Source organism: Silene latifolia, chromosome 10 (assembly GCF_048544455.1).
Source record: "Silene latifolia isolate original U9 population chromosome 10, ASM4854445v1, whole genome shotgun sequence".
Lineage (NCBI taxonomy): Eukaryota > Viridiplantae > Streptophyta > Magnoliopsida > Caryophyllales > Caryophyllaceae > Silene > Silene latifolia.
The window spans coordinates 27,867,334-27,886,824 of NC_133535.1; the positions used below are offsets into that span (position 1 = coordinate 27,867,334).

General features: G+C 46.4%; 1 protein-coding gene across 1 annotated transcript; it reads right to left on the reverse strand.

Annotated features, from left to right (window-relative positions):
• Nucleotides 1–14,609: 14,609 nt before the first annotated feature.
• LOC141607350 (uncharacterized) lies at nt 14,610–18,687 on the reverse strand. The gene is made up of 4 exons (XM_074426699.1): nt 18,273–18,687; nt 18,096–18,127; nt 17,154–17,994; nt 14,610–14,764 (listed from the first exon to the last, which is right to left on the reverse strand). Exons 1-4 carry the CDS (start codon nt 18,685–18,687, stop codon nt 14,610–14,612), a joined length of 1,443 nt encoding a protein of 480 aa, XP_074282800.1.
• Nucleotides 18,688–19,491: the final 804 nt, after the last annotated feature.

The window sequence follows — 19,491 nt, forward strand, 5'->3', positions numbered from 1 at the left end:
TGGGTAGTCGATCGACTGCTTGAGCTGCTACATGACTTCTTTAATCTCGTGGACTTGTCTTTTGGGCCTTGGTTTGCGCACCAAGCTCATTCCTCGGGTGAATACTTCACGTCAAATGCAATGCAGGATACTCGGGGACGGATTTAGCTCGATTTCCGCTGGATTCTTCACATTTCTGCAATAATGTACAAAAATACAGAAGTAGACGGAAATAGGGAGAAATGTAGCATAAACTACATGAATGAGCTCTGAAATGCGTGTAAAATAGGGCGTAAAACATCATATAAAAGACACGCATCATGGAGCATGCTTCAAATCTTCTTCCACGATTCTTTTTCGTCCAAGAGGTTAATAGCTTCACTTCTTTACCATAAAAGCATAATTTGAGCCTTTTAAATTTATTGTAAGACAAGCAATCACAGGTGAGAGAAGGGAGAGAAGAAGAAGAAGAAGAAGAAGAAGAAAAATAAGAGAGAAAATGAATAGAAAAAGAATGAATGGTAAAGAGTGAATTGGAATACATAATAAAAGGGTATAATAGTCAAGTAGCATCACTTTTGGACAGAATTGCACAAGTTCACTAGAATTTATCACCGGAATCCAGTTCTGGTGTTGATATTGAAGAAAAAAAGACATATTTTTTTTGGTAAAATGTGAATTATATTAGAATAAATATAAAAGTTTGGAGTACATAGTCACCATTACATCAAATTACTATGACACCATCTAACTTAGACCATTAACACATACTAGTCCACGGTGTCCAAGCCATCTGCTGAAATTTAGTCCCCTATGTAATGCATTGCCCACGCAGCTACATCAAACTTCACCCTAGCAATGACCAGAGCAGGCAGGGAAACCCTGAGTTCTACTTTACAAAGATTCCGTGCATGCCATATATGATATACCAAAGCAAGGATAACAGCAAAAACGAACTATCTGTTTCTTCATCAGTGATCTGCACCTCCATTGTATGCTCCATTCCAGAATGCCCACACTAGGCATATTGATCCCCAGCCATCTTTTCAGAGGACTCCAACACATTGCACTGAACACACAGTCATATAAGATATGCTGATGAGTCTAAATATGAGTCAAGCATAACTCACATTGCCCATACTTAATTAATCTACCTTTGGTCAGAAGCTTCTGCTGGATAGCAATCCAGCCAATAAAGGCATGTTTAGGTGAGTTAACTTTGTTCCAAATCAAAGGATACCAGGGCACCTTGGTATTAGGTGGTAAGTTTTTAAAAAAAATTATTAGGGGGTAATTTTCAAGTTTTGTAACATATTAGGGTGTAATCAACAATTTGGGCTTATTATTATTGTTATTATTATTATTATTGTTGTTGTTGTTGTTGTTGTTGTTGTTGTTGTTGTTGTTGTTGTTGTTGTTGTTGTTGTTGTTGTTGTTGTTGTTGTTGTTGTTGTTGTTGTTGTTGTTGTTGTTGTTGTTGTTGTTGTTGTTGTTGTTGTTGTTGTTGTTGTTGTTGTTGTTGTTGTTGTTGTTGTTGTTGTTGTTGTTGTTGTTGTTGTTGTTGTTGTTGTTGTTGTTGTTGTTGTTGTTGTTGTTGTTGTTGTTGTTGTTGTTGTTGTTGTTGTTGTTGTTGTTGTTGTTGTTGTTGTTGTTGTTGTTGTTGTTGTTGTTGTTGTTGTTGTTGTTGTTGTTGTTGTTGTTGTTGTTGTATCTCATATCGGTGTTGGATTGGTTTTGGTGATTGTTGATGGTATAATGTTGATTGGTTGTATAACTGTTTGTGATCTTCGGGGTGCGTCCCTGGCTGAGTGGAGTCACTTGCGGGAGTGGCTTCACGCCTTTGATTCGCCTTCTGTGAAACCCGCCACAGAAGGGATGCGCAGATTAATGAACATGGGTTTATCGCTCGATGGAGATGAGCGGGGCTTAGGTGGGAACGACTGCGGTCCCCCACTGGCGGCGATGAGTACTTGTTGCGATGGGTACTCTGGCAGGGCTACACACCTTCGTGTGTAGTCAATTATATAGAGATTGGAGATGGAGATTGGAGATTGGTTTGAGCTGTATGAGTTGTCTGTGTTTCTGTTTCATTGTGGTTGTTGTTGTTTTTATGTAATCAGTACTGACCCCGTTTAAATGTTTTAAAAACTGTGGTGATCTATTCGGGGGTGGTGAGCAGTTATTGAGCAGGTTTGGTTGATGCGCATGGGATAGCTGGGTTGAGTCGGCCACGAGTCATTGTAGAAGTCTTCCATTTGTGTCGAACGTTGTTCTTTAGCTAGTTGGTTTACCATTTGAGAACCTTTGTATTTTCTTTTATCAGTTTCAGTTTTGGTTGTATCGCTTTAAACCTTATTACTATTAAAGTACGTTTCGTTATTGTCTATTTGATTATCATTGCCTCGGGTAACCGAGATGGTAACACTTCCATGCCTTAAGTGGTCCTGGTAAGGCACTTAGAGTATGGGGGTGCTACATATTGAGTGGCAAGTTGGTGATGAAAATGGCAATATTGTGGAATAATTGTTCAATGATAATGGAAGAAGTGACATATTGGATAATGTTGAGCATAGCTTGAATGTTTCTGATCCTCGAGAACAAGCAGGACCAAGTCAGCCACTTGCACAACATATCTGGGGCGTGGATGAGCTAGAAGTAGATTTGGATTCATAACATGAGTATGATTTAGATGATTTAAGAAGCTTGTAAGGTTCAGATAATGAGGTAGACCCTTATTCAACTTTTAATCCTCACTTCGAATTTAAAAAATCTGTTGTACTTAGTAAAGGTTTGAAATTTGGAAATGTTCAACTGTTTAGGGTAGCTTTGATTAGGCATAGTGTATTTAGCATCTAGATTTTTGGTAGTGTCATAATGAAGCTGGTAAGGTGAGTGCATATTGTAGACTTAGATGCAAATGTCCTTGGGATAGTAAGAGATCTAGACTTCCCAAATGTAAATGTCCTGTGAAAAATGAGTGTGGATTTAGGGTGTATGCAGTGAAGTTGTTGTTGTTGTTGTTGTTGTTGTTGTTGTTGTTGTTGTTGTTGTTGTTGTTGTTGTTGTTGTTGTTGTTGTTGTTGTTGTTATTGTTGTTGTTGTTGTTGTTGTTGTTGTTGTTGTTGTTGTTGTTGTTGTTGTTGTTGTTGTTGTTGTTGTTGTTGTTGTTGTTGTTGTTGTTGTTGTTGTTGTTGTTGTTGTTGTTGTTGTTGTTGTTGTTGTTGTTGTTGTTGTTGTTGTTGTTGTTGTTGTTGTTGTTGTTGTTGTTGTTGTTGTTGTTGTTGTTGTTGTTGTTGTTGTTGTTGTTGTTGTTGTTGTTGTTGTTGTTGTTGTTGTTGTTGTTGTTGTTGTTGTTGTTGTTGTTGTTGTTGTTGTTGTTGTTGTTGTTGTTGTTGTTGTTGTTGTTGTTGTTGTTGTTGTTGTTGTTGTTGTTGTTGTTGTTGTTGTTGTTGTTGTTGTTGTTGTTGTTGTTGTATACATTTATTAATTTATTATTATATTTTGGGATATTCTAATGATACCCCTATTTTTTTTTTTCATATTGTATAGGGCACCCCTCTTTTGAGCTAAAAAGCTTTGACTATCTATAACTCTTGGTCATGAACTCGAAAACTACAATTTTTTTTTCAAAATAAAGATTTTGTAAAGACGATCAATGTGAAAAAAATAATCGTTACTTTATGAACTCGTAGCGATTAAATATAGCCAGTCAAAATATATTTGGTTAAAAACGTTTGACCGACCGTAACTCTTGCAATAAATTTCGAAAGCAACAATATTTTTTTTTTCAAATCGAATATCTCGTAAACGCGATCAAATTGAAAAGAAAAGAATCTTCGCATTTCGAACTCATGACCACGAATTATTGGCTGTCAAAGTTTTTTAGTGCAAAAGAGTGGTACCCCTTAGAAAAAAAAAAAAATGAGGGTACCACGTCGAATATCCCTTATATTTTTTTTGGTGTAACGAATTATTTTGGGGAAAGTAAGTGTATATATTAATAAAATCCCATCATACAAGAGCTAACTAGAGATTATCAACCTCTCTAGTTAAATACAATTTGGACACACACTCGTTAACCACTCTCTAGTTACATTAGTTCCTATAACAAGTTTTCTACCTCTCAAATTCATTAACAAACATTCCTTCACCTGTTTTTATCAAAGCAACAGGGAAAGGAAGCCCATACTGTAACCTGCATCTATTCCTTCCATACCAAATGAGATACATAAGATGTGCAACTGCAGCAGCCACCACTTGTTTCTTCAAAAGGGAACGTTCCCTGAGCTTAATCCACCAGTCAATAATACCGTGCAAAGGAATGCTGACTTGCAGCCACTCCTCCAACAACCTCATACACCTCTTACTGTAAGAGCACTGAAAGAATAAGTGTTCAATATTTTCTTCATCTGTATCAGATAGCAAGCACCTATTTCTTGCAGCAATCAGCTCTTCATTAACCTATCCTGAGTGAGTATTCTCTTATGAGCTACCAGCCAGATAAAGAAAGCATGTTTAGGTAAAATCAGCCCGTTCCTAGTCCAGTGATGCCACCGGACATCAGCTCCATCATCAACAAGCCAATTATAACCCACCTTGACAGTATAATCACAGTTAGACTGTCTCCATTGCTCCTCAAACATCCAGGGCTTGAGTTGATTTTTAACAGCACAAATCCTGCGCCAAGACCAACTTGTAGAGATAGAAGGTTCATAATCAATCCAAGCTGAATGTTTAATATAAATGGAGTGCACCCATTTAACCCATAGATGGTCAGTCTTCTTCTCAATCCACCACACGTATTTACCCATCAGGGCAACATTCCATAAGTGCAAATTCTTAAGACCCAACCCACCTTTCCTCCTGGGTTTACAAATCTGCTTCCAAGACACAAGTGCAGGAGTCTCTTTGTTTTCCTGACCATGCCAAAGAAATGCTCGACAAATAGCATCAATTTGATTGAGCACTGCTTTAGGGAGAATGAAGATCCGTGCCCAGTAATTGTGCAGGTTACTAAGGACAGATTTAATCAAAGTGATTCTTCCAGCATAAGAGAGGTGCTTTGTACCCAAGCTAGTGATCCTAGCTGTAACCTTGTCCACCAGGCTCTGACAGTCCAGGATCCCCAGCCTTTTGGGGGCAATTTTAACCCCTAAATACCTAAAAGGAATCCCTCCTCTTTTCATACCAGAAGCAGATTCAATACTACTCACAATAGCTTCACTAATCCCATTAGTATAGAAGTTTGACTTACCATTGTTCATCTTCAGTCCAGAAGAAATAGAGAAGGTCTCAAATGCCCTCAACATAAGAGTAACAGATTGAAGGTCACCTCTGCTAAACATGAGCAGATCATCAGCAAAACACAAATGTGTCAACTTCATTTTTGAGCAGAGTGGATGATACTTGAAACCTTTATACCTATCAAGGACCCCTAAGAGCCTACTGAGGTACTCTAGGCAGATTGTAAAAAGCAGGGGGGAGAGGGGATCCCCCTGTCTTAAGCCCCTTTGACCCTTAAAAAACCCAAAGACTTCACCATTGAGAGCTAATGAGAAGGAGGTTGAAGACACACAACTCATGATAAGCTCAATGCTAAGAGGAGGGAAATTCAAGGCACACAACATATCCTTGAGAAAGCTCCATTCAATAGAGTCATAAGCTTTCTGCAAGTCAACTTTCATCATAATCCTTGGTGAGCAGACCTTCCTCTTGTAAAGCTTAATGAGGTCCTGGCAGATAAGAATATTACCCACAATATCTCTATTTTGAATAAAAGCCCCCTGTGAAGGACTGATGATATCAGGTAAAATAGAGCTAAGTCTATTACACAGCACTTTAGTGAGACATTTGTATACTGTATTACAGCAGGCAATAGGCCTGAACTGTAACACACTATCAGGGATATCAGTTTTGGGCACAAGGGTGAGCACAATAGTATTGAGCTCTTTTAGAACTTTCCCAGTCCTAAAAACATTCCTAATAGCATGGTACACCTCCTTCCCCACAATACTCCAAGAATCCTTAAAGAACTGACTGTTAAATCCATCAGGGCCTGGTGCTTTTCCACCAGGGATAGAGAACATTGCTTCCTTAACCTCTTCATCGATCCACGAGTTTAAGGAGGATATCCGATGTACAACGATCGAAAGCTTACCAGTCTTCACCACTTTCTTTGACACATGTTGCACAGTAGTAGAAGTGCCCAACAACTTCAGATAGTAATTCTCAAAGGCAGACCTAATATCCTCAGGAGTGGAGCATAACTTCCCATCCATGTCCTTAACATTAAAAACCCAATTTCTCATTCTTCTCTTCTTTATACTGGAATGGAGAAAGGAAGTTGATGGGGCATATTCTGCACCCGCTGACCGAGTCAACATACTGAGCAAGGTCAAAGATATCCACAACAAGTCAACGACTTAGACAGCCTAACCGACGCAGCCTGTCGGCCTGTCTCTTGTACCTCGGCTAGGACAACTAGCCAGCCGGGGCACATATCCGCGAACTCATATCCAAGACCCCTCGGCGGCGAGCCAACAGGGCCCGCCGGCCTGCCATGTGTCCCTGGCCGAGGGTAGATCAGTCTTTCAACCTGCTAGCCACTTGGCCACTTGGCCACTACGTGACAAAAGGTGAAAGTCTATAAATACTCCTCAACCCTCATTGAGGAAAGGATCCACATTTTAACCTAAGAATCACTATTCATCTGGTAATATCTTCCTTATCTCTCTACAATACATACTTCGCCAAGTAACACATAGCTTAATCCCTTTAAGTTTACTGACTTGAGCGTCGGAGTGAGTTCGCTCGGTACAAAGCCGAGCCCTCAGTTTGTTCATTGTTTCAGGAGACCGAAAGGAAGATTCAATCAAAGACGTCATTCTACAAGCACGGGTGGTAACAAGTAACTGCTCTGGAATTACACCCGGAACAATTGGCGCCGTCTGTGGGGAAAGATACTAGAAGCTAGTCACATTCATTCCCAAACAAAAAAAAAAAAAAAAAAAAAAAACACAAAACAAAAACCCACCCAAAAAGCTAAGAAGATGTCGAAACAACAAGAAGTATTCGTGACCGACGAAACCGAGTTCTGCCAAGATGATACCGTCCACAATTCTGGGGTTGCGCAGCCCTCCACCGGCCGAGTAATTCAACCGGAGTACGGGATGCCAATAATACCAGACACGCCGCTGCCCGCCGACCAAGTCACCATCATGGGACATGTGGTTGATGCAGCTAAACTGAAGCTACTCCTGGACCTAATAGGTAGCACGCCGGCTCACACTGTCACTCCGACAAGAGCGGTGGCACCCGTCCAGAAGACCAGGGCCCAGAATGTGACTCCGAGAGACTTGAACGGAGCACTGGAAGAAGTTGGCCCTGTCAAGACGCCGGGGGAGCCCAGAGTGCTAGTGGTAGACCTGAGTCCTTCCCGCACTCGCGGAAGGACGGCGTCGCCGCAGCACCGACGAGGCATGCCCCAGAGGAGTGAAAGAAGTCCGACTCACCAGAGTCGGAGAAGAAGCCTGACTCACCAGAGTCGGAGAAGAAGCCCTTCCCGCCACGGGGAGAGGAGCCGAACTAGGGGTGCGAGAAGCCGATCGCCGCGTGTCGTTCGACATGTGGTCAGACAGCCCCTCAACCCCTATGTCTTAGAGACCCCGGTGCCGACTAAGCTAAAGTTGCCACCCATATCATACAAAGGAGAAGGCGACCCAACCGACCACGCCGAGGCTTTCGAGTCTTACATGTCGGTTTGGGAGCAACCTGATGAGGTTTGGTGCTGAGTCTTCCCAACGACACTGCATGGGATGGCACAAAGTTGGTACAAGGGGCTACCCGATGGGTCGGTATACTGTTATGCCGACCTAAGGGACACCTTTTTAGCCCAGTATTCTTGCAATAAAGGAGGGCCGTCGAGACATCGGACCTCCCGACTATCGACGAGGGAGGCGAGTCTCTCCGGAGTTATGTGAAGAGGTTCGACGCCAAGGTTCAGCAGATTCGTGAGCTGAACAGCGAACTGGCGGCCTTCGCGCTGATGAAAGGCCTCCCGAGAGGAGACTTAAAAAATGAGCTCATCAAGTGCGGCGGCCTAAACCTAGACTCCGCCAGGAAGATGGCCGACCAAGCCATAAAGGTGGAGGAATACCACAAAACCTGGGTAGGCCCCAGCGAGGCCGGGCACTCAGAGAGTAAGAGCGCCGGAGGACAACCCGATGAAAGACGCCGTGACAATAATAGGTCACGGTCAAACGACAGTCCGCCAGAAGCGTAACCCGGACGGACGGGGAGTTCGGGACCGTACTACCAAAAGCGGTACAATGATCACACCCCCGGTTGTATCTCGCCGCCGAGGTCTTCGCCCGAGCAAGAACGAGGGTCGAGTGGGAAAGGCCTCCCGGCCGAGGGGGACGGTGACACGAGCCGATCGCGAGTACCACGGCCACACCGGCCACCTAATCGACAACTCGCCGGCATCGAAGAATGCCATTGAAGAGCTGATCCGGAAGGGGAGCCTCGGCAAATATGTTGCCAAAGGCCAAAAGACGATGCCGGCGCTCAAACAAGAAATTCGTCTTTGAACGGATAGGAGTGATCCATGTTGTCATCGGGGGCAACGAGAACGGTGGGTCCGCTCATGGGCACAAACGGCACTGAACGAGCCAGTATCGGGCCATCAACTTTGTGCCCAAAACAGCGATCCCCGCTTCCAACATCCCCGACATGACAATTGGAAAGAAGGACTACGAGGGAGTCATCGCCCCTCACAGCGACCCACTTGTAGTCCACTTGGACATAGCCAACCACCTGGTCAAGAGGTGCCTGATTGACACAGGCGCCTACACGAACATCATGTTCAGAGAGTGCTTTCTCAACCTCGGTTGAAAGGTTGAGGACTTGAGCCCCTGCACCAATCCGTTGTACAGCTTTTCCGGGGCCGGCCTGGTACCCCTGGGGTCAATCAGACTGCCAGTGACATTCGGCGAGGGGAATGCGGCTAAGAATGTCCTAGCTGAATTCGTGGTCATTGACGGCTCGTCCGCCTACAACGTTCTCATAGGCCGAGTCACTCTGAGCGAGGCCGATGCAGTAATGTCCATCCGGGCCCTGACACTGATGTATGTCTCGGACCGGGGGGAAGCGCATAAGCTCGTCTCAAAGGACGAGAAGGACGAGGTGGTCAACGTCCAGATATCTGCCAGAGGGTGCAACATGCCATCCCTCAAAGTGGCAAAGAAGTCCGAGAAGGGGAAGAGCCCATCCTTACAACAGGAGGGCGACCACATGGATGCAACTGTCGGCATGGTCGACGGAGTCGAGACTGAAGAGGTGGAAATTGACCCAGGGCGCACCGTAACTATCGGTGTCAACCTGGAGCCAAAATTCAGGGCCGCTCTCTTAGACCTGCTGAAGAGGAACAAAGACGTCTTCGCCTACTCAGCGGCCGAGATGCCAGGCGTGAGCCGGGAGGTAATTGTTCACAAGCTGAACGTACTCCCCACCGCTCGCCCTGTCAAGCAAAGGATGAGGAACTCCTTAGCCGAGAAGGATGAGGCCATCAAAGCCGAGGTAGATAAATTACTAGCGGCGGGCATTATCATGCCTTGTACTTATCCTGAGTGGTTAGCTAATGTTGTAATGGTGAGGAAATCATCGGGGGCGTGGAGGATGTGTGTAGATTTTACCAATCTTAATAAAGCGTGCCCCAAAGATTGCTATCCCTTACCTCGAATAGATAGTTTAATCGACGCGACGGCAGGCTACACTATGCTGAGCCTGCTGGACGCCTTCTCAGGGTATCATCAGGTATTCATGGCCGAGGAAGACATGCCTAAATGGGCATTCATCACTGCTAACGGCACATACATGTATAAAATGATGCCGTTTGGTTTGAAGAACGCCGGCGCAACTTACACAAGACTGGTGGACAAAGTGTTCCAAAATCAAAAAGGGCGAAACATTGAGGCTTACGTCGACGATGCTATTGTAAAAAGCAAGTCCGACAAATGAGCACTTAGCCGATTTACACGAGACATTTTGTTCACTAAGGAAATACAAGATGAAGCTCAACCCAATGAAATGCAACTTCGGTGTCCGGCAGGGTAAGTTCCTCGGCGTACTTGTCGGCGCCGGGAATTGATGCCAATCCGCACAAAGTCCAAGCAATCCTGGACCTGCCGGAGCCGAGGAATCGAAAAGAGGTTATGATGTTGACCGGGAGGATGGCGGCTCTAGCCCGTTTCATCTCTCGGTCAACCGACAAGAGCACCCCATTCTTCAAAGTGTTGAAGGGGAATAAGGACTTCACTGGGGGAGGAGCGAGCACAACTTTCAAGCAACCGAAAGCTCATCTTCGACTCTCCCAACCCCGTCCAGCCGATCTTTGGGAGACGCTATATCCGTACATAGCGATTACCTCGGCCACGGTCGTCGTCGTGATCATCGTGGAAGAAGACAAACAAGAACACCCAATCTACTTTGTCACCATACGTTGTTGCCCGCCGAGAGAAATTACCCGCGATTGAAAAAGCGCCTTTCTTTGTCGTCGTCGCCGCAAGGAAACTGAAACCCTACTTCGACGCACATCCCGTGACGGTCTTAACCGACCAACCATTGGAGAAAGCATTGGAAAAATTTGAGCAATCCGGCAGGCTCATCAAATGGGCAGTAGAGCTATCCGGCTTCGGCATTCAATACAAGCCGAGGCCCTCGATAAAGGGGCAGGCACTTGCAGACTTCCTTGCCGAGTGCACTTACCAAGAAGAATCACACCCTGGGGTATGGGAAGTATACACCGACAGGTCCTCCACGGCGAACAGCTCAGGAGCCGACATCCTTATCATCAGCCCAAACGGGGACGAGTTTGAGTATGCCTTGAAATTTACCTTCTCGGCCTCGAACAACGAATCTCAATACGAGGCGGTGATAACCGGAGTCGAGCTAGCTAGGGCTGCCGGGGCGGAGCACATCATTTTGAAAACAGATTCACTTTTAGTGGCTAATCAAATCAGAGGAGAGTACGAGACTCGAGACGACGGGATGGTAAGATACCTGGAAAGGGTAAAAGCTGACACTTCAAAGTTGAAATCTTTTCGATACAATGCATTCCCAGTGTCCGAGAACAACCGAGCCGACGCTCTCTCAAAACTTGCCGCCGACCATCAAGAATGTCACCAACCGTCTTTGGTGGACATCAGGAATGCCAAGAGCATTACTGAGGCCGTCGGCATGGTGGGTAACATAGAGACCGAGACGACGTGGATGACTCCGATAATGAAATACAAATTGACAAATGAATTACCGGAGGACCGCAGTCTCTCGCAGAAGATAAAGAGGATCGCAAAGAAGGTACTTGGTGTTTGAAGGGGAATTGTACAGAGGTCCGTGATAAGGCCACTCTTGAAATGTGTCGGCCCGGCCGACGCGGAGCTAATACTTGTCTTGAAATTCACGAAGGCATCTGCGGCCATCACATGGGGGCAAGAACACTAGCCCACAAAGCTCTCCGAGCCGGCTACTTCTGGCCCACCATGCTTGCGGATTCCAGGGCCAAAACCAAAAAGTGCAACATCTGTCAAATGCATGCTCCGGTGATACATGCACCTTCCCGAGACCTGCAGCCGGTACTCAGTCCCCTTTCTTTTGCACAGTGGGGGATGGATCTACTAGGGCCATTTCCAACGGCATCCGGAGTAAGAAAGTACTTGATTGTCGCCGTTGACTACTTCACCAAATGGGTTGAAGCTGTAGCAGTACCAGCGAAGACGACAGCAACCGTAAGAAAGGTAATCTGGGAAAATGTCATAACTCGTTTTGGGTTACCCCAAGTCATGGTATTTGACCACGGCCGAGAGTTTTGGAGTGACACAATAATGAACTGGTTGGAAGAGCTTGGTATCAAATTTGCATACTCCTCCGTCTGCCACCCACAGAGCAACGGACAGGCAGGCAGCCAATAAAACAATCCTCAACGGTTTGAAGAAGACAGTTGAAGACCTAAAGGGAAGATGGGCCGATGAACTACCCGGCGTCCTGTGGTCCCTGCGAACCACGGAGAAAGAAGTAACGGGGTACAGTCCATTCCACTTAGTCTACGGGTCCGAGGCAGTGTTGCCAATTGAAGCAACGGTGCCGACATTCAGAACAGCCACCTTTAACCCGGTTGAAAATGAGGAAGGTTTAAGAACCTCCCTAGACCTGGTCGAAGAAAGCCGAGATACAGCACGCCTCAACTTAGCAGTATATCAAAACCGAATGAGAAGAGCCTACAACCGAAGAGTCCCCAAAAGGGACTTAAAAGTAGGAGATCTAGTCCTAAGAAAGTCGGCCGCCACCAACAAAGGAAACATTCATGGTAAATTGACGGCTAACTGGGAGGGTCCCTACAAAGTGGTTGAAGAAATGAGGCCGGGTACATACCGGCTGACCGACATGGAGGGTGTGCCTTTGATGAGCCATTGGAACACTGACAATCTCAGGAAATACTTTGTGTAGCGGCGGAGGTGTCCAAAACAATTGTTGGCACCCCAACGCATGTTTATATCTAATGAAGAATCACCCAATTTTTCCATCAAAGTGTTTATCCCCTCCGTAGTCATATCGAGGTAGACGCCACAGCCCAAGCCGGGCAGTCACCCCAGGAAGTAGACGCCACGGCAGTCACTACCAGCGCAGTTGGTACTCGCGAAAGTGACCAACATGCCATAGGAACGTATAAGTACAGTTGAGACGCAAATCTAGCCGCCTCGGCCAACCGAAGGCCTGGCAGAGGAAGCGATCAATATGTCTACAGATACGAACGCTGTCGCGCCGTAACCTCTAGCCGCCTCGGCCAACCGAAGGCCTGGCAGAGGACACAACGGTCGATACGCTAACATGTTCACAGCGGCGGTTGGGAAGCGCAATTTCGACGCCTCGGCTAGACCGAGAGTGAAAGAGGAAGCGACCAACATGCCAACATGTTTAAAAAGACGTTAAACACAGTTGAGTTATGCATTCTAACTGCCTCGGCCAGGCCGAGGGTAAAAACGAAAAAGCACTCAATTAATAACGCAAGAAGACAAGTGAAGGATTGTGATCAAAGCCCCGGCCAAAGCCGAGGGCCCAAAAAGATAACAAGTTTTATTAAAAATGATTACAAGTGAGGAGAATACGTACGACGGCCGTCCCCATAGGGATAAGCCAAAACACAACCTACCAAAGTTTTATTAAAAACAAGGAAAAGAAAAGCAAAAGGTTACAGACATAGCATTTGAAGCGCCAAAAGATGGCAGGGAGGAAAGGCTTAATAATTGGCCCCCGAACAGCTGAAGCTATCCGAGATGCCGGGGGAACCTGGTGACAACCGCCCGTCTCCCTATGCCTGTTGCTGCTGTTGCTCGCCATCAGCGACGTTAGCAGCATCATCCTTGGTAGGCGACCCAGAAGCCGTCTTGGAAGCTTCAGCCTCAGCAGCCTCAGCTGCCCTCAGTCTCTCAGCCTCCTCCTTGGCCGCCTTCGCAATTTCAGCACGGGCCGCCTTCTCCGCGGCCACCTCTTCCTCCTTCTTCACCCTTGCCTCCTCCTTGGCCTTCTCCTCCGCGGCATTCTCCTTAGCTTCAAGCTTGTCATCAAGCATCTCGTCAAATTTTGGCCACGGAAAGGAGCCATCAAGAGGAAAGAGCTCCCCAATCACTTCCCTGGCAGCTTCTTCGGCCAGGTCCCGGTATTGGGCGCACATGTTAGGGAGGATAACGGTTTGGAGCGTCTCAATATCCTCCTCCCTTTGGGCGATGATAACATCATTATTCCGAACCACCTTCCCCTGGGACTGAAACATGCCCCTCCATTCGTCCCTCTGCTTAGCATGAAAGTCGGCGACTTTCTGAAGGTGGTCACGCCCCTCCAGCAGCTTAGCAGCTTCAGCCGCCGCAGCCTCGGCCTTGGCTCTCTCAGCGAGGACTTCCTTTTCAGGGCCTCCCTAAATTTTCTCTCAGCACGGACTGCCTCTTCGGCCTCAGCCTTGGCCCTCTCAGCTTCCTTGTTCGCAGCGTCGAGTTCAAGCCTGAGCCGCTCGAGCTGTGGGGCAGCTTCAGCAATGGCCTTCTCTTGCTCCACAATAAGAGCACCGGCCGTATCAGCCCACTTCGACAGCAACCTGGCCAAACTTAGGCCCTCCGACTTAATCTGGAGGGGGGTAGGCTTCGGGAAGGAGGTGACAACGGTGGCATCTTGACCACTTGCCTGCGCAGCTTTTCTTCTCGCACGCCGTTCAACAGCGTGCCCGGTAGACGACGGCGGTTGATCTATAAAAAATTCAATTAAAGCATCCGTGTCAACATACATGGACATACCAGAGAGCCTGTCATCAGGAACGCCTAATGAACCGGCTAAATCTGAGCCACAGGATAGATCTGTACCATGCTTGGCCTTCTTGGTCGGAGCTCGCATTTCCTTGCCGGCAGCAGTAGAAGCAGTAGCAGCAACAGAAGCAGAAGCATCAGCGGCAGCGGTGGGCTCTTTCCTCTTACGGAAGAGAGGGGTTTCCACTACCAAAGTGACCACGTCCTCGGCGGTGATATCAACGACCTCCACCGTCTCCTTTTCGACTGAAGGGAGTGGAGGTGGAACTGATGTTGACGCCGTCATCGCCGCGGCATGTTACCAGCAACCTTTGCCTGGGTCGCCTCCACGTTTAAGCCCTTCAGCTGCTGATCCATGAGATCATTCGGTGACGTTCTGCGATCACGAGCCAGGGCCTTGGGATGCATATCAACAAATGTCTTGTCCTTGGCAAGCCCTATTCTCCGGAGGATATCTTCAGACAGATCCGGGCCAAAATGGTCTGCAAAGGAAACGAAGCAAGAGTTAAGTGAAAGAAATAATCAAAATTCAAAAAGCAGAAACATTGAGAGCAGAGATGGGCCTCACACCGACCCCACTCACCCTGTGCTAGGGCCGGTATGAGGCCGACATGGCAGAGCTCATCCTGAAGAATGATCTCGCGTCGGGAATCCATCTCTTCGGCACCCCATTCTTCTCCGCCTCAAAAAGCCTCATCGCCAGCTTCTCATCCGCATTAAGAGGGACCTTGCTGGCATCCATCTTAAGCTTACTCCGGGTGACCCATTTGTCATGCTCTGCCTTACTCTCGCACCGCAAATTAACTTGGTGCTGGAAGGACCGGGGAAGCGGATAATCCTCCGGAACCTCAACGTACACCCACCGATCTTTCCAGTCCTTGCAGGAGGAAAGCTTATCAACGGAGACGTAACCCGGCTCCGTCTGCACGCTATACCACCCAACGCGACAAGGAAATGACGGCCGAAGGTGATGAAGCCGACGGAATAAATTAACCGTCGGGACCTCCCCCTTGAAGAGGCAGAGCCACACAAAGCCGACTATAGTCCTAATGGCCAACGGGTGCAGTTGGGCCACGGTAACATTCATAGCTCTAATGATGGCTATAACGTATTCATTCAGCGGAAACCGGAGCCCGTACTCCAGGTGCCGGATGTATATGCCGGTGCAACCCGGGGGAGGGCAACAGATGGCCTGACCCTCTTCAGGGATAACAATTTTGTATCCCCTGCCGAAGTAGAAATGGCCCTCGAAAAGTGTTTCGCCGGAACAACTGGCGAACTTATGGGTCCAAGCACGGTCAGGGCAGACCTTACAGGCGTCGCCGTGATCCATGATGTACTGCCTCCCCTCATTAGGACGAGTCCTTCCAACATCATCGCCGTCAACATCAACATCATCATCATCCTCCCAATCCTCCAAAGCTTTTGGATCAACTTCGGGAGAAGGAGACCTAGGGCCCCCAGACCTTATCGGGATGGCGTCTAGTTTCTCCTCCTCATCAAGACGCGACGGGGAACCCCCCGGCGCACGGTTACTAGGACCGGCATCAGCAGAAGATATGTTCACAACAAAAACTTAAAAGGTAAAAGTTGAAAAATTTGTTTGTTTACCTTGAAGAAAAGTCTTTGCGCCAAAGTAATTCGATAACTAGAGAGAAGTTTTCGTCAAAGAGGGCTAGAAAGAAGAAATTTTTTTGAGAAAATGAATTTGGAAGGCCAAATTCAAGGGCTAACTCTCCTATTTATAGGGCAAAGCCCACTCAATCCGACCAATCAGGGCAAAGCCCATGAAGCGTCAACCAATCAGCAACGGGACACATGTCAAGCATGCAGCCATGGAAGGTCAATCGACAAACAGTTACAAAACTTCTTCAACACGCTCCTTGACAGAATGCCAATCGACATATCTTATTCAACACACCCCTTGGTATCTACTTTCCAAACAGCCCGCTGATTCAACCAAGCTTGGCAGCACCGACTGGGGGAAATCAAAAGCACACGGCACTCACAACCTCGGTCTCGGCCAGCGCCACTTTCTTTTTCACATCTGATGTCCATTACACATCCATGTGGAGAGGGGATATGATACGGTATGGCCTAAGCAGAACCAAGCCGAGGTAGCTGAAGCCGGGGCAGAATATTTTTCAAGCTTGCACAGAATACGCTCAACACTCATCGAAGGTCCATACCACGGCATAGACTACGCTGGGGGCAAATTGATGGGGCATATTCTGCACCCGCTGACCGAGTCAACATACTGAGCAAGGTCAAAGATATCCACAGCAAGTCAACGACTTAGACAGCCTAACCGACGCAGCCTGTCGGCCTGTCTCTTGTACCTCGGCTAGGACAACTAGCCAGCCGGGGCACATATCCGCGAACTCATATCCAAGACCCCTCGGCGGCGAGCCAACAGAGCCCGCCGGCTTGCCATGTGTCCCTCGGCCGAGGGTAGATCAGTCTTTCCACCTGCTAGCCACTTGGCCACTTGGCCACTACGTGACAAAAGGTGAAAGTCTATAAATACTCCTCAACCCTCATTGAGGAAAGGATCCACATTTTAACCTAAGAATCACTATTCATCTGGTAATATCTTTCTTATCTCTCTACAATACATACTTCGCCAAGTAACACATAGCTTAATCCCTTTAAGTTTACTGACTTGAGCGTCGGAGTGAGTTCGCTCGGTACAAAGCCGAGCCCTCAGCTTGTTCATTGTTTCAGGAGACCGAAAGGAAGATTCAATCAAAGAGGTCATTCTACAAGCACGGGTGGTAACAAGTAACTGCTCTGGAATTACACCCGGAACAGAAGTATTAGCATCACCTTCCTTTACCCAATTCTCTTTGGACTTCTGAGCTAGGTAACTGTTCCTTGCCTTAATCAAAACCTTCAACTCAGTAGCACACGCTTTTTCAGCATGACACAACAACTCATTCAACGGATCCAGGCTAAGCTGCTGCTGGAAATGTTTGAGAGCCAACTCAGTGACATGAGTAAGGTTCTCAATATCACTAAACTGTTCTCTATTTAATTGCTGTAATACTGGGTTTAACTTCTTCAGTTTCTGTACCACCCTAAACATAGGTGTACCCTCAACTTCAGTGTGCCAGCTACTCTCCACAGTAGAGGCAAAATCATCAGACAAAGCCCACATATTGTAGTATTTGAATGAAGCCTTCCTATTAACATACATTGCATCAGTCCTGATCAAGCAAGGGCAATGATCATATAAGCCCTCTGGTAGGAAAGTAGCAACAGCCTCAGGGAATGTGCTCAACCACTGATCATTCATCAACACTCTATCAATCCTGCTGTAAACCTTAGACTCATTCTCATGCTTGTTATTCCAGGTATAATAAGAGCCAGAGGCCTTCATGTCATATAACTGGCAATCAGACATCATGCTTCTCATAGGAGCCATCTCAGGCCAAACCACTTCAGAGCCTCCAATTCTATCCTTAGTTTCAGTGACACTGTTAAAATCACCACACACCAGCCAAGGCCCAGAAATCAAAGCAGAAAAACCTTTCAGAGCTTTCCAAAGAGGTTCCCTCTCCTGACTTTTATTGAACCCATAAACCAGAGTGTACCAGAAAACAACCTTCCTAGATTTATCAACCACTTTGGAATGAATACATTGAGCAGTGACATTCAAAATATCCACCTGATAAAGAGTAGGATCCCATAACAACCACACTCTTCTCCCCCTTTATGAGTACTATTATTTGTGCAGATTGACCAATCCTCACAAATATTATTCCTTACCTTAAGCCAATTACTACCTTTTATTTTAGTCTCTAGTAAACCAAATAACCCAAGCTTATTCTGGTGTAAGAACCACCTTATTTCTAGTTGCTTAGTTGGATTATTCAGACCCCTTACATTCCAAAAACCCAAACTACCCATGATCAGAAGCTGGGCCAGGAGTTAACAATTTCTTACCCTCAGTTCGTGCTTTTTGAAGAGATAAGGTCAGAGCATCCATAAAAGTAAGCCCCCTGGGAGTGAACATCCTGGCCTCCCCATTATCATTCTTAAGCATCTTGCTAATAAACCTTCGAGGGAAGGAAGGTCCCCCCTCAACAGGCCTCACACTCTGGTCAGAACAGTCTCCAGATTCAGAAGCAACCACAGGAGTAACAGGTACATGGGTCTGAACCCCTGGAGTAGCTTGCTGCACCTGAGGGCCTGAAGTTGTATGCTGAGCCACAGGGGTGGTAACAGCAGGGGAAACTGGCTTCTGAAAAGTCTTTTGAATAGGTTTTACCACTTTTGTAGTAGCTGGTTTAGCCTTAGGTTTCCACACCTTCCTCTGGCCTCCCTCAACCTTCCTACAATTCACAGCAATATGACCCATTCCATTACATTTGGTACATGACAGAGGCAACCAGTCATAAACAACAGAAACCCTCTGAGTCTTCCCTAATTCTCAAGGAACTCAAGGTGAGTAGGAAACTGTTGTCCAATTTGGACCTCCACCATAATTTTGGCATACCCCAAGAAGGTTCTGTGACTGGTAGCTTCATCACAACGCAACATCTTGCCAACTAAGCCACAAATCTTCCTGAGACACTCAGTACCCCAAAATTTAATGTCCAAACCATACAACTTCATCCAGATGGGAATTAATTTCACATCATGTTTAATTAATTCAGAATCTGGGCTCCATTCCTTAACGATGACAGGTTTGTTATCAAAAATTAGGTGTCCATTGTTAACTACTTCCATTTGTTTCTCCTTCGTTTTAAAACGAACCAAAAAAATACCATTAGGTAAGAACGAGACTCGATCAATACCATACGATTGCCAAATTCTCTTAACATATCCAGAAATCACACTAGGTGGAGGATTTGCCCCTAAAGTATAGCAGTATACAGCCGAAGACCAATAAGTAATCTCACCTTCAACATCCGCCGATGTCAATTGAAGACGCGGCTTCTGCAGTACAGCATCATTCTCAGGCGCTTCCTCCTCCTCCTCTTCACTGTCCTCTAGGATCACATCCAAGTCTAACGGCGTGAGACTGAGATTGATCTTTCGAGCAACATGTGGTGATTTAGATTTACCCTTACTCGTACTCGCAACAGAAGAATCTACTACGTGTTTTTGTGTTTTTGTATTATTATTAATATTATTATTAGTACTTGATGATCTATTATTA

Coding starts and splice junctions, on each gene's coding strand:
- LOC141607350 (XM_074426699.1), bottom strand. CDS start 18,687: ATGGGTCATATTGCTGTGAATTGTAGGAAGGTTGAGGGAGGCCAGAGG. Junction 18,128..18,272: donor TCAAAAAGCACGAACTGAGG/GTAAGAAATTGT, acceptor TTGGTTTACTAG/AGACTAAAATAAAAGGTAGT. Junction 14,765..17,153: donor AGAGAATTGGGTAAAGGAAG/GTGATGCTAATA, acceptor TCCGGAGAATAG/GGCTTGCCAAGGACAAGACA.